Genomic DNA, 11,853 nt, shown 5'->3' on the forward strand with positions numbered 1-11,853 from the left:
ATATACCTTCATAAATTAGTTTTGAAAATGGGACCTAGTCTTAAACCTGCATTGTAAATATCTTCATATATGAGGTAGCCTGTTATAGCTCAGAGAAGCTTTATGAATTAGTTTGAAAGCAGACCACAGCTAAAATAGAAACAGTGGCACACTGTGGGGAACATAGTATAGCTGCCCTTGTACGGAGCATTTCTACCCCTCCAACAGCGACCTTGGGTGTTGCACATGATCTTGCTGAAGTGGGTATGCAGGACAAGATGAGTTTCTGTCCCATTGGAAGTACCCCCATCACCTTGGGAGAAGTTCCTTACTCAGCTTATTGAGAACGTGCTGTTGTTGGTGGTGCTCCAAGAGGAGAGCTATGGAACATTTTTGAGTGCAACTTGGGTCTGAAACTCAATTTGAAGAGAAGCAAAAATGGCCCAAATTTACAAAAGCTGAGCAGCTGACCAGCAGAGAAGAGAGGAACCTCACAAGAGTGCATTGGTGATGGGTGGGATTCCTCTGCAGTGACCGTCAAAGCTCCTGGCCTCAGGCTTCCAGCTGGGAACTTCACCATACCTTTGAGCATGGTTAATCTGAGGAGCTGTTGCTGCTTGGCAACAAACCCCGGCACTTCCAGCAGGGAGATGTCTGTGCCTTGGTGTGCCCAAGTTGCAGCAATAGCAAGCAGACCTCAGTGAAATCCATCAGTGATTTTGGAGCACTGTTGTTTTGAAGAAGGCAGCTTCCTTCCAAAGCCCAAGTGAGCAAACAGCATGTGAGACAGGGTGAGCCAAGGGCAATATGTTGTCATATAATGTTCCTATTCCTTTTTACCCATCTGTTTATTTATTTGAAAGAAGAGACACAGACAGTAGGTTTGACTCAAACAGAGGAGTCTCTGTAACATCCATGCCCAAAGAACAACAAAACAGGACAACATGCAAAAACCTTCCGGCCAAAAGGTGAACCCCCAGCTCTGGTGTGTGTCTGGAACTAACACCCAGTTATTGGGAATGACCAAACCCAACCCTGGCTTTGATGGATTTTATTTCAGTAACTCCACCAAGCCCAGTAGGGAGTATTGAAAATCCTGGCCCACAAGTATCAATGATGAATACCTCTGGCATTTTGTCTAAGACCTTGTATCTAGTTAGAATGCATGGTTATATTAATTTATGGGTTTATAACTCATACTTTTCTATCTCTTAAGACAGTGGATTTACATGGCATATTTCACAGACAGGAAGATGATTTTTTGGCACCAAGGAGATGTGTGCAGTATTGAGAGGTCACTGAATATACAACTAAATTACATTTCTGTTCAGGGTGGTATTAGAATGGCACCAGATAGCAGAGCAGGTTTAGTTCAGGAAATGAATGATGCTTTATGTAATCAAATCTGCAAGGGAGATTTGGCAAGAAGGATGAATACAGACAAACTGTTGCTGAGTCTGGACATGGCATTAAAAACATTAGTTTTTGAGTTGTGGGGGATTACTAAAGACCTGCAGGAGAGGAAAAGGGCAGATTGCCTCCATTCACTTAAATCAGAGACAATACTAGCAGAGACACAGACTCCAATACTGAGTAGTCAAAGCACTGGTGCACTATTTATGCATAGGGGTTAGTGCTGCTGTCTTTGTGGTCTTGTGGCTACTTATTATACATGCAGGGATCAGTACTGCAGGTACTGCGAGGTCCAGACAGCCTCATTCAAGTGCATTTGTTAGGGAAAGGCAGTGAAGGCACGTTGTTGTTTTGGAGAGCGGATTCCCTAGCAGGAGTGGTGCTCCTAGCAGGAGGCCCTTCTCGGGCTGAAGAGGTATGCTGGTTGATTTGCACACATGTGAGCAATCATCCAGCCACCTACAATGACATTTTAATGTGTTATATCACCAAAATGTCTTCCTCGGGGAGGAGCATTCCTCCCACTCCTTCCAAACCCAACATTTTCTATCAATCAGCTTAATTATACTCTAACTACAGTTTCAAAGTCTCACTCTCTAAAACCCAGATACCACATTCTCCAGGTGATTCCAGCAAAATACACCATATAAAACCAATGGGTAATACTACAGAAATCTCTCTCTCCTGTTTCCCAAGACTGGGGACCATTATTCACATCAGACCGGTCTTTGCCAGCTCACACAGAGCATTCCCGGTCCTGCACTGGTCACATGCTTTATGTCTGCAATGCAAAGAGAAACAACACATTTCAAATGAATGCTGTGTGCTCCCCTTAAGAGTTCTAGGAGAATGGATGTGCTAGTCGTCACTTCTTACAGGCTGGAGAGTGAAAGGGGTGTCTTTGGGGCTGCAAGAGAAAACCGTACCTGGAATCTCCTCAGACAGCCAGCATTTCTCGTTATTATCCCTCTGAAAGTCTGCCAGGAGAGGTTTAGCAGCCTCCACCCTTGGAGGTTTTCCAGATCCAAATAGGCAGAGCTGTGAGTAACCCAGTCTGATCTCAGAATGAACCCTGCTTGAGCAGGGGTTGGACTAGAGACCCCCTGGGCCCTCTTCCAGCCTCAACTATCTTCTGATTCTATGAAAGAAGCTATGTTTTGATAGTACACAGAAGAGACTTTTGAGAAACCTGTGTGCTATGTTCATAAGCTTTCAAAGGGAAACACAAGGATGGCTTGAGTCTGCACTACCACACACCAGAGTAACATAATGAAATGAACTGATCTGCAGCATTCACTTGTCACCCAGGTACTGCCTGGACTTTATCTTGAGTTATGTAAGAAAGTGATTGTGCTAAAGAAGAGCAGATTTTCAGTGTTTTACAGCTGAATGCTCAAGAGTTTGGAGGGACAGTTCAGGGTGCATTTATAACTGCAGAGGGCACGTGATGCTCCAAGTCTGGGAGCCAAACAGAATCGCTTAGACTGGATTTGTTATCCTACTCCCACTACTGCCTCTGTCCACACATGGCTGCAGTGTGAGTGTGGTCTTTGGCAGCCTCCCCTAGTAACTCTTGGGCTTCACAGGAGGTGCCTGAGCAAGGACAAATGTGAAGGAGGAGCATTATCAGGGCACCACCACCACTGCTGCAGGGCTGGAGTTTTTATCTTACCCTGGAGACCCTCACTTGTTAGCCTAAAAATCAAACACATCACCTTGATAGTAGGTGATAAGGGGAAGGGAATTTGGAGATTTGAACAATCTTGTGCTTAAGTGGGGCAACACAGCAATAAGACAAGGTGCATACTTCAGGGAAAAGTACATTATAGTTTGGGTTTCCCATTAAGATTCCACGGAAAGACGCAGTGCAGAATATGTAGCAGCACTACAGCACTTTATAGCATCTACTTCCCTCTTTAGAGAGCATGTACTGACTGTGAATTTTTATGCAATGATTTGCTAGGCACAATACATTAGAAATTTTGAAGAACTCTGCTTTTTCCATCTCAAAAAATGCATGTATTTGGGGCTCTGCCCTTCAGATTTCAGAAACTCCTGCAATATAGATTTAAAGATAAGTTAAAAATAACACTGCATTTCCAGCACCAGGATTTTAAGAATCAGATGTCACCCTACCCGACCTCAATTAAGTCTGGCTGAATCAGCTGGATGGGATCAAGCAGGGTGTGAAAATCTGTATTCTAGCAGTGGGCAGAGAAAAGAAGACCAGTTGGAAATTTCAGTGTGAAGCTGGTTCTGTATGAAGTGGAGAATTTCAAGTGTGAATGCGTGTATGTGTTCGTGCATGTGCTGGGAAAGTAGGGTTGGCAAGGGAGACAGAGGAGAGCTTTGTGTTCAGTGCTTCCTCTGACACAGCTCAGCCTGTTCCCTATCTCCCAGTTTCACTTCTGAATGTGCAGGAACATGCGGTGGCTCCTTGTTCCCACCATCTTCATCATCCCTTGTACTCAACAGGTAAGTTCATTAAAAAGAAGAAAAAGATTTCTCCCTTCCTCACCTTGTCCCAGTTAAAAGTTTTTATTTGCTTAATGACGAATTAAATTTCAGAGAAGTAAATTCCTCATAAAGAATAAGGAGCCATTCCCTACTCCTGAGTAAATTTCATTTGCAGCTTATTTACTGCATCAGTCACGTTTTGGTAATTTTTTTCTCTTTGTACACTAATATGACTTGGTGGGAAGAAAAAAGTGTTAGGGAAGCTTAAATTGCCACTGACGTTGCTTTTTTCCTCTTTTTTTAAGATAAGCACAGATGACTATCTGATGCAGTAAGAAAGTAAACATCTGTGCTCATATTCCATATATATATGTATACATGTGTTTGCAAAGACGTATGGATACACACAGCAGTCCGACTTCAGGCTAGTTTTACAAATGAGAAAGGCACCTGGGCTGAGTTATACCTTGTCTCTTTTGAGAAAATTTTAAGTGATAGCTTTTTCTAAAGGGATTTGTGTCAAAGGCCAATTTCATTATTTATTTACTTATTTTTGAAAATCCACTTTACGTGCACACAGTGTATTTTTCCTTTACAATCAAGATGAATGTCAACAGAACTTTCAAACGGCTGTTTCCCTCCGCTGACTTTCTGCATATTTAAAGCCAGACTAAGATAACCGAACATTAGTGATAATACATTGCCTACTTTTGCTATTTGCTTATTTATACCACACCGACCTTGTTCAACCTTTAAAACATAGGAAAACAAACACATGAAGGGTCCTTACACAATGGTCTCATTTTCTGATCTGCCCATAGGATCAGGAAAAGTATGCAAGGGGCTTGTGTGATGTGAATACATTGGGTATAGAAACTTGGGGAAGCACAAATTAGAAAAATATTTGACCTGTAAACTGTACAAGCAAACTTTACATTTTCATTGAAACCTAATAGATATTTTTCATGTGAACCAAAGTTCTCAGTAATTCCACAGTTAAAACTATCAGATATTTGCCTAATTGTTTTTCTTACTTTGCAAGAACTTTGTAGTCTCACACCTTACAGCTGACATCTTTCTCTAAAAAAAGGAGAGAAAACTCCCCTAAGTAGAAGTCTATAGGTTTAAAGCATGTTCCAATTTGTAATACAAATTAAACATATTGGTTGAAGTGCATAAGATTACTTCCTGCTATGCATACCCATCTTGAAACATGATACCTGATTCAAGTCACATAACTTCATATTGCTGGCATATGGCCAAATTCCTGATGATGCTGCTGCTAATAATAATACTAATGATAACACTCTGCTTCTAAAGAGAAAGGAAGCAAGGAAATGTTTCCTAAAGCAACCATATTGTCTTAAACACTGCTAAATGTGTAGGAACACCTGCATGTCTTGTTTTCAGAACAATCCTTTAAGAACCTTTATATTCCAATGCACACATTCATCCAATTAACATTACGGTTTATAGGTATATGGTTTTCAGGCTTAGCTGCCTCAAAATAGTATACTTGAGTTAGTTGTTTCTGTATTATTGCTGCATTTAGGCAAAAAGGATTAGAAGAAATCCTTTAACAAATGACACATTTATGAAACTATCTTCTTCATACTGCATGGAATACCACATGACGTTGTTTAACATCCATTTACTATATGAATTGCTTATGTAAATTAATATCTAGCTTAAAAATCATTCAGCCAAAGGAACTTGAAAGCTACTACTTTAGAGCTTCATTAGTAGCTGCAGATTAAGATATCGTAAGTATAGTTGTAAATGACCATGAAAAATGGAAATTAGTGGTAGAAAAAAGCCTTTTAAAAGGTCATTTACTACTGCACGCAATTAAGCCAGCTCAATTATGCTGCAAGAGCTTTCCTGGGCTATGACATATGAAATGCTGAATTCTGCAGATACTTCCAGTTTGAAAGTTGAGCCGCAAGAAACCCCAGCTGAATGACCCCTTTCTCAGCTCTCCCTCAGCATCTCTGCTGGAGGTGATTTCTACACCAGTAGAGCCTTGCAGTTTGGAGGAACAGAGAGAAACTGATAAGCTGGGCTTCATATGCACAGAAAAAATATAGGATATATGTTTTGGGGTTTTTTTCTGCAAGCCTGATGGTGATACCAGCACCTGATGAGGGGCTGGGTCTTCTTTTGCTCTTCGGGCAGTTAGAGCTGTGTGACGAGAGTGGCTCCCAGGCCTTATGTTATCTAATGGCCAAGTGCTATGCATGCCCCCACTTAACTATGGAACCAGTCATCCATGGGGAATAACTATACCATGATCTGCATTTCTGCTGAAATCAGCAGCATGAAAAGATTTAATGCTAAGATCTAAACTGATAAGTTTTAGATGTAGTTCTTAAAAAATGCAGATAGACTATAGCTATCTCAAATAGATCCTTTCACACCATGCTTCAGAAAAATAAACCCATCAAGAATTAGTTTGGTCTTCCTTTACTTAAAAAAAAAAAAAAAGACAAAAAAAAAAAAGACATGAATTCTGAGACAGAATGTGTAAACCAGTAAATTCTGGCTAGATCTTGACTTCCTACTGCTGATACAAATCTCTTTAATGAGATGTGTCTTTGCTCCGTAAGCCCTGGATTCAATGAAAGCTTAGTCATGCAAATAGAGGCACTCTTAGAAAGTGACCTATTAAACTCAGTACAACTACTAGCCTCCCTTATTAGGATTAATTTTTTGCATATAGCACAAGAGCATTTGTAAATATTATAATGCTCCTTCCCAAGCATCTACTCAAATTTTGGAGCAAAAGAAACATTCAAAAGAGCTTCCCTATTTTAAAAGGGTCTTCCCATCAGAACTGGCACACAGGACTGTGGCTGGCTATAAAACAATGTGAGAAATCAAAAGCTAATTAATTTAATAGATGGTTTGTAGGAAGGAACATTTACAATAAAACCACAATTTACTTTAAAACACTTTTTAAAAAAAAATTCTGTTCAGTTTTGTTCTGTAGAAGGCAAAGGAAAGACCAGTGAATTGTGTTTTGTTCCAGCAGGAGGCCAGGCTCACTGGTGGTACATCTCAGTGTATGATACTGACTGATGCAAATGGTCCTCTGCCTTCTACCTAAACCTCACATCCTCTCTCACTTTTTGGTCTTGTGAGATGAGAAATGTTATGTATCTTCATGCAACTTTGTGTTTTTTCCATCTCGACTTCATTTTATGCTATTCCAGCTACACATAATGCATTCAGTGCTCAAAATAGCCCACTGTGTGTAAGTTTTTCCACAGCCCACAAGAGCAGCCTGGAGATAAACCTTCAGAAACTGGTGAAGTCCAGCGCAAGGAAGTTTGCCACTGGCCATGCCGATGCCCGCCGGTGCCGGCCTGCACCCCTGGGGTGAGCCTGGTGAAGGATGGCTGTGGCTGCTGTAAGGTCTGTGCCAAGCAGGCAGGAGAGCCCTGTAACGAAGCAGATGTCTGTGATCCCCACAAAGGGCTCTACTGTGACTACTCAGAAGACAAGCCTAGGTATGAAACAGGCGTGTGTGCATGTAAGTTGTTCTTTCACATTCCCTTCTTGAAATCCAAGAGGGTGGGGACCAGCAGGTGAATAGTATTGGAGGAAAACTCCACTTGCAGGTGCTGCACAGCCCTGTGCTAAGGAATTTATCCTAATTTAGTCCTCCAACTGCTCAGTCAGAGAATCTGAGAGTAGGACTAGGACTGTATTTAATCTTATCTGCATTAATGAGACCAGTTCATTGTGCACAAGCCTGTTGGCAGACATGTCAATGTCTGATTTAAAAAGCTGTGAATGCCATAAAGATTGACCACATTTCAGCACTCACCTTAGCAAGACCATGTGCTCCTCCTGTGTTAGTAACTGTTGTTCACAATTTTCAGATCTGGTAGCTGTAGGATGTGAGCTCAATGGAGTTTATTATGCCAACGGGCAGACCTTTCAGCCCAACCCACTTTATAAGTGCCTGTGTGTCAGTGGCACAATTGGATGTACCCCTGTGTTCACACCAAGATTAGCAGGAAGTCCCTGTGCCAGGGTCACAGGCAGAAAGAAGCCTGGACAATCCATTTGCAGCCTCGGACAGCACAAGCAACTTCAATCAACCAACTACAGACTGATGTCAGGTGAGCCTGGCTACATTGGTAAACTTTTCTGTACATGAGCCTTTCTGCATTTAGAGTCCCTGGCTCCAGCAGCCAGGCAGGCAGTGCACTGGCACTTGCCCAATTCTTGCTCAAGGCCTTTGCCAGGGTGACTGTTGTGTCCCACTTATGCCTCTTACTCTCAGGTCACAGACTCATTTCTCTAAACCTAATGAATGTGAAAAGCAAAAAGGCTTTTGGCTTCTGTCACCAGGGAATTGGCCAAAGCATCTTTCTGCAGAGGTTTACTACTCATCAGATCAGCCCAATTAGGGATGCTGGTGGACAGCCATTTTGCAGCCTGGAAACTGTCCCACTTTTTCCTGCTTTGTGGTGTTAGGGAGTCTTGGTTTTCACATACATACATTAACACGATGCAGGTCTCTTCTTTCAATAGAAAGCAGAAAGTTATAAAAATTGCCTTAGTGGCTTTCCCACATTCACAAATTTTAGGTCACTGCAAGACCAATACTCCCCCACGGTTTCTTTATTCAGTCTGATCAGAAGCATTCATAAGCTTGTCCATGCAATTCTGGCAGGGTCAGTTGATATTCCCTTTAACTCCATTCTTGCTTTGATGCTAACACTAGTTCTGTTTTTCACTCTAAGGAAGCACCATTGCCAGAAGCAGCTATGCCAGGCCTTCCCTGGCCACAGCTGCTACGCTTGTGCCATCTCCTTCCCTATGCACTTCCAATTTTCCATGGTGAAGGTCTCCTTCGTTACAGCTAATGCAGGTACCAGAAAGCAGAGCCATTTATTTGGTGGCAGCCTGAATCACCATAATGGATCAAAAAACCAAAAGAATTACAAAGCTTATCAGAAAACCTTCATCAAAGGCTGCTGAGTAGATGCACATAAGTCAATCAATCTGCAGATAACAGACCTGCTTACAAAATCTGAAGTCCAGTTTGGACAACTTCTCACACATAAGCAGTGGTTATGCAACTAAGCCAAAATTAAAAAAAGCAGCTCATCTTTACTTCAAAATTATGATACAATACCTGTACCTAGTATCAAAGCCTTTTAACAGAAATACACCTAATACTGTTGTATAAACACACACTCAGTAAGGCAACTGACTTCAAGTGAAGAGAGATTTAATTTCTAGAGAACAATGCCAATCTGACTGAAGAGAGACCATAATGCATTGAAAACAATGGCAACCAAACCATTTGAGCCTCTGAAATACATCTCACCACAAACTCAGTTAATGTATTTCAGATATCTGGAGAACAGCATTAAGCCATTTACTTTGTAGTCCCTTCAGCAGATCCAAAAGTAAAGTCCAACCTTCAGTAACTCCTTCACTGACTGCAACATGACATCATTTATTCTGGAATTTGGATCAGCTGCACAGCATAACCTTGACAGCAGACACCCAGCTGGCAAAGCATGCTTTCTATTGGGCTCAGTTCAGGGACTCAACACCCTGTCCCTGTGGTGGCTGTATGTGCTGTAGGATGCTGTTCTTTGGGAATCTTCCGAAGAAAAACACCTTGAAATTTTTTTCAAAGTAAAGTCTTCCCCCTCCCATTTCCCAGTCCAGCAGAAGTACCTTGTCAACTTGTCCATGAATTCCATGCATGGCTCAATGGGCTAATAGGTATTTTGAAAAGCCCTTTTTCTGCTAGAGTGGATAATAAGTGCTAAGTTTCATTTTACTCTTCTTGCTTTGTCTTCTGATTTTCCATTTCAATTTCATTTACCTAATTCAGATAGACAGGGATGTAACTAGGTCATACTTTAAAAAATGTACCAAGTATAAACAACCATTTAACTTCCTTTTATTTGTTGCAGATCTGTGACAGGCTTTTAAACTGCTTGCTTCAATGACATCTTTAAATTGCTGTCTACTTTCCAAGTATTCTGGAAAGCAGACAGCAGTTCTGGTAATTCCAGGTAATTCTGCCTGTGCTCCTACCTAAATGCACAGATTCCACATAGTTTTTTTGCAGAACTTTTCCACTGCAATTCTGTTTCTTTTTTAAAGTACACTTCACCTAATCCAGCCCTCAGGCTTTTTAGCGGTATCTAAAAGTGACTGGAGAATTTTATTCCTCAATACAAAACCTGAAATCTTAAATATCTACAAAGACACAAATATTAATGTCTTCAGCAGCCTTTACAAGCTATGCTTGGCCTAAAAAAAATAAACATCTGGACATTTCATAAAAATTCCACAATTAACTGTCTTCACACAACACTTCCATCACATGAAACTAAAAGGTCATAAAATACATGCAATTTCATAGTCCTTGCTAGGATTTGAGTATCCAGTGTCAGCAAAGTTTAACTGCAGCTCAGCTGAATTTTGTATAAATGTTACTTATGTCGCATTTTTAGGTCTACCTACAGAAGTACCTTCATGAACAGAAATCAAATTCTTATTCTTGCATTTTCAATTCATCCTTTTGGGGCTGCCTAAATAAAATATTGCTGTCTTAGCTTACAGAAGCTTACCGCTAGTTTTGAAGAAAAAGTGCCTCATACAGGCAACTCCCTGGACACCCTGTTCCAGGACCTGTGGCATAGGCATATCCAGCAGAGTGACCAACGACAACAGAAAATGTGAAATGAAAAAAGAAAAGAGATTATGCTTCATCCAGCCTTGTCTGACCAATATGCTGAAGAAAATAAAGGTATTTTCTAGCATAAAATTAATTCCTCATAGAAAATTAAAATATTGGAACTAATGGAAAAATGGATGTACTGGCAAGTACTAATATGACATTTACTTCTTCCTTTTTTACGGGTTTTAAAATAACTCGTCTATGTTTTCTACCACCAATCTTCACGTTTCAATAGCAAACTACAGATGTGCAATTTCAAACAAAAGAATGTAATGTCCTGAGATATAAGTGCTGCTAATGCTGTCCTGATGCGCAGTCACTCTGGAAATATTTTCTCTTTATTGACTGACAAAGGAAAAATCAGGCAGCTTTCAGATTGAGTAGCTTTCAAGATATTTCTATGTAAATGTTGCAACTGTTTCTTACATGATCTGCTTTTAATGTTCAGGGTTGTCTTTGTTTTAAAGATTCCAAAGGGAAAAACATGTCAACCAACTTTCCAGCTTCCAACAGCAGAGAAGCTGTTTTTTTCCGGATGCTCAACTACCCAAAGATACAAACTAACTTTCTGTGGAGCGTGCTTGGACAAGAGGTGCTGTGTTCCTAATAAGTCCAAAATGATCACTGTACAGTTTGAGTGTCCCAACGAAGGCTTCTTCAGGTGGAAGATGATGTGGATAACATCGTGTGTGTGTCAGAGGACTTGCAGTGCTCCAGAAGATATATTTTCCCAACTCAAACTGCTATGATGAATTATACCACTGACAATACACGTGGAGTGCAACAGCACATTCACACCCTGAAGAATCAGAAAAACCCCCTGCCACAGCAGTGTTTATAATGAAACTACATGCATGAATATTCACTCATTCATTAAATGGCACCTGGAAAACGCAAGACGGCAGCTTTCTAAATGTAACTCTTTTTATATGGGGAGATAGATACATCCTTCTCAATAATGTAACACCAGCACTGCCCAAACAAGAACTTAAGAAAGGCATAGCAAGACAGCTTCATACCCCACTGTAACAAGTTTTTGCCCACAAATGCTCTAACCTGTTAGGGAAAAAAATTGCCCTTGTAATACTTCATCTATCATTCTTCATTCTTAAATTAACCTTTTCCACTATACATCTGCACTAGTAAAACACATCAATGCTGTTTTGAAACAGAAGTCATCAACTTTAAACCCAGACTGCTTTTTGCAACAGATGGTCCTTCTCTAGTGTTGTGCATATAAACACTGCATGTGTAAAGGAACAAAAAAGTGGGCAACTGCAGATAAT

The 11,853-nt window shown here is 40.8% G+C and overlaps 1 protein-coding gene across 1 annotated transcript; it reads left to right on the forward strand.

Moving 5' to 3' along the window:
- The first annotated feature begins 3,816 nt into the window (after positions 1 to 3,816).
- WISP3 (WNT1 inducible signaling pathway protein 3) lies at positions 3,817 to 11,829 on the forward strand. Its single transcript, XM_017739410.1, has 5 exons — positions 3,817 to 3,867; positions 7,108 to 7,381; positions 7,734 to 7,976; positions 10,443 to 10,636; positions 11,035 to 11,829. The coding sequence occupies exons 1-5, from the start codon at positions 3,817 to 3,819 to the stop codon at positions 11,314 to 11,316; spliced, it is 1,044 nt and encodes a 347-aa protein (XP_017594899.1). The 3' UTR covers positions 11,317 to 11,829.
- Positions 11,830 to 11,853: the final 24 nt, after the last annotated feature.

This window comes from Corvus brachyrhynchos, unplaced genomic scaffold, assembly GCF_000691975.1.
Source record: "Corvus brachyrhynchos isolate BGI_N302 unplaced genomic scaffold, ASM69197v1 scaffold14, whole genome shotgun sequence".
NCBI lineage: Eukaryota > Metazoa > Chordata > Aves > Passeriformes > Corvidae > Corvus > Corvus brachyrhynchos.

Bases quoted from the DNA above. Each gene is read 5' to 3' on its own strand.
- WISP3 (XM_017739410.1), top strand. From the start codon at position 3,817: ATGCGGTGGCTCCTTGTTCCCACCATCTTCATCATCCCTTGTACTCAA. The intron at 3,868-7,107 runs GTAAGTTCATTA...ACTGTGTGTAAG, and splicing joins TCATCCCTTGTACTCAACAG to TTTTTCCACAGCCCACAAGA. The intron at 7,977-10,442 runs GTGAGCCTGGCT...TTGCTGTCTTAG, and splicing joins CAACTACAGACTGATGTCAG to CTTACAGAAGCTTACCGCTA.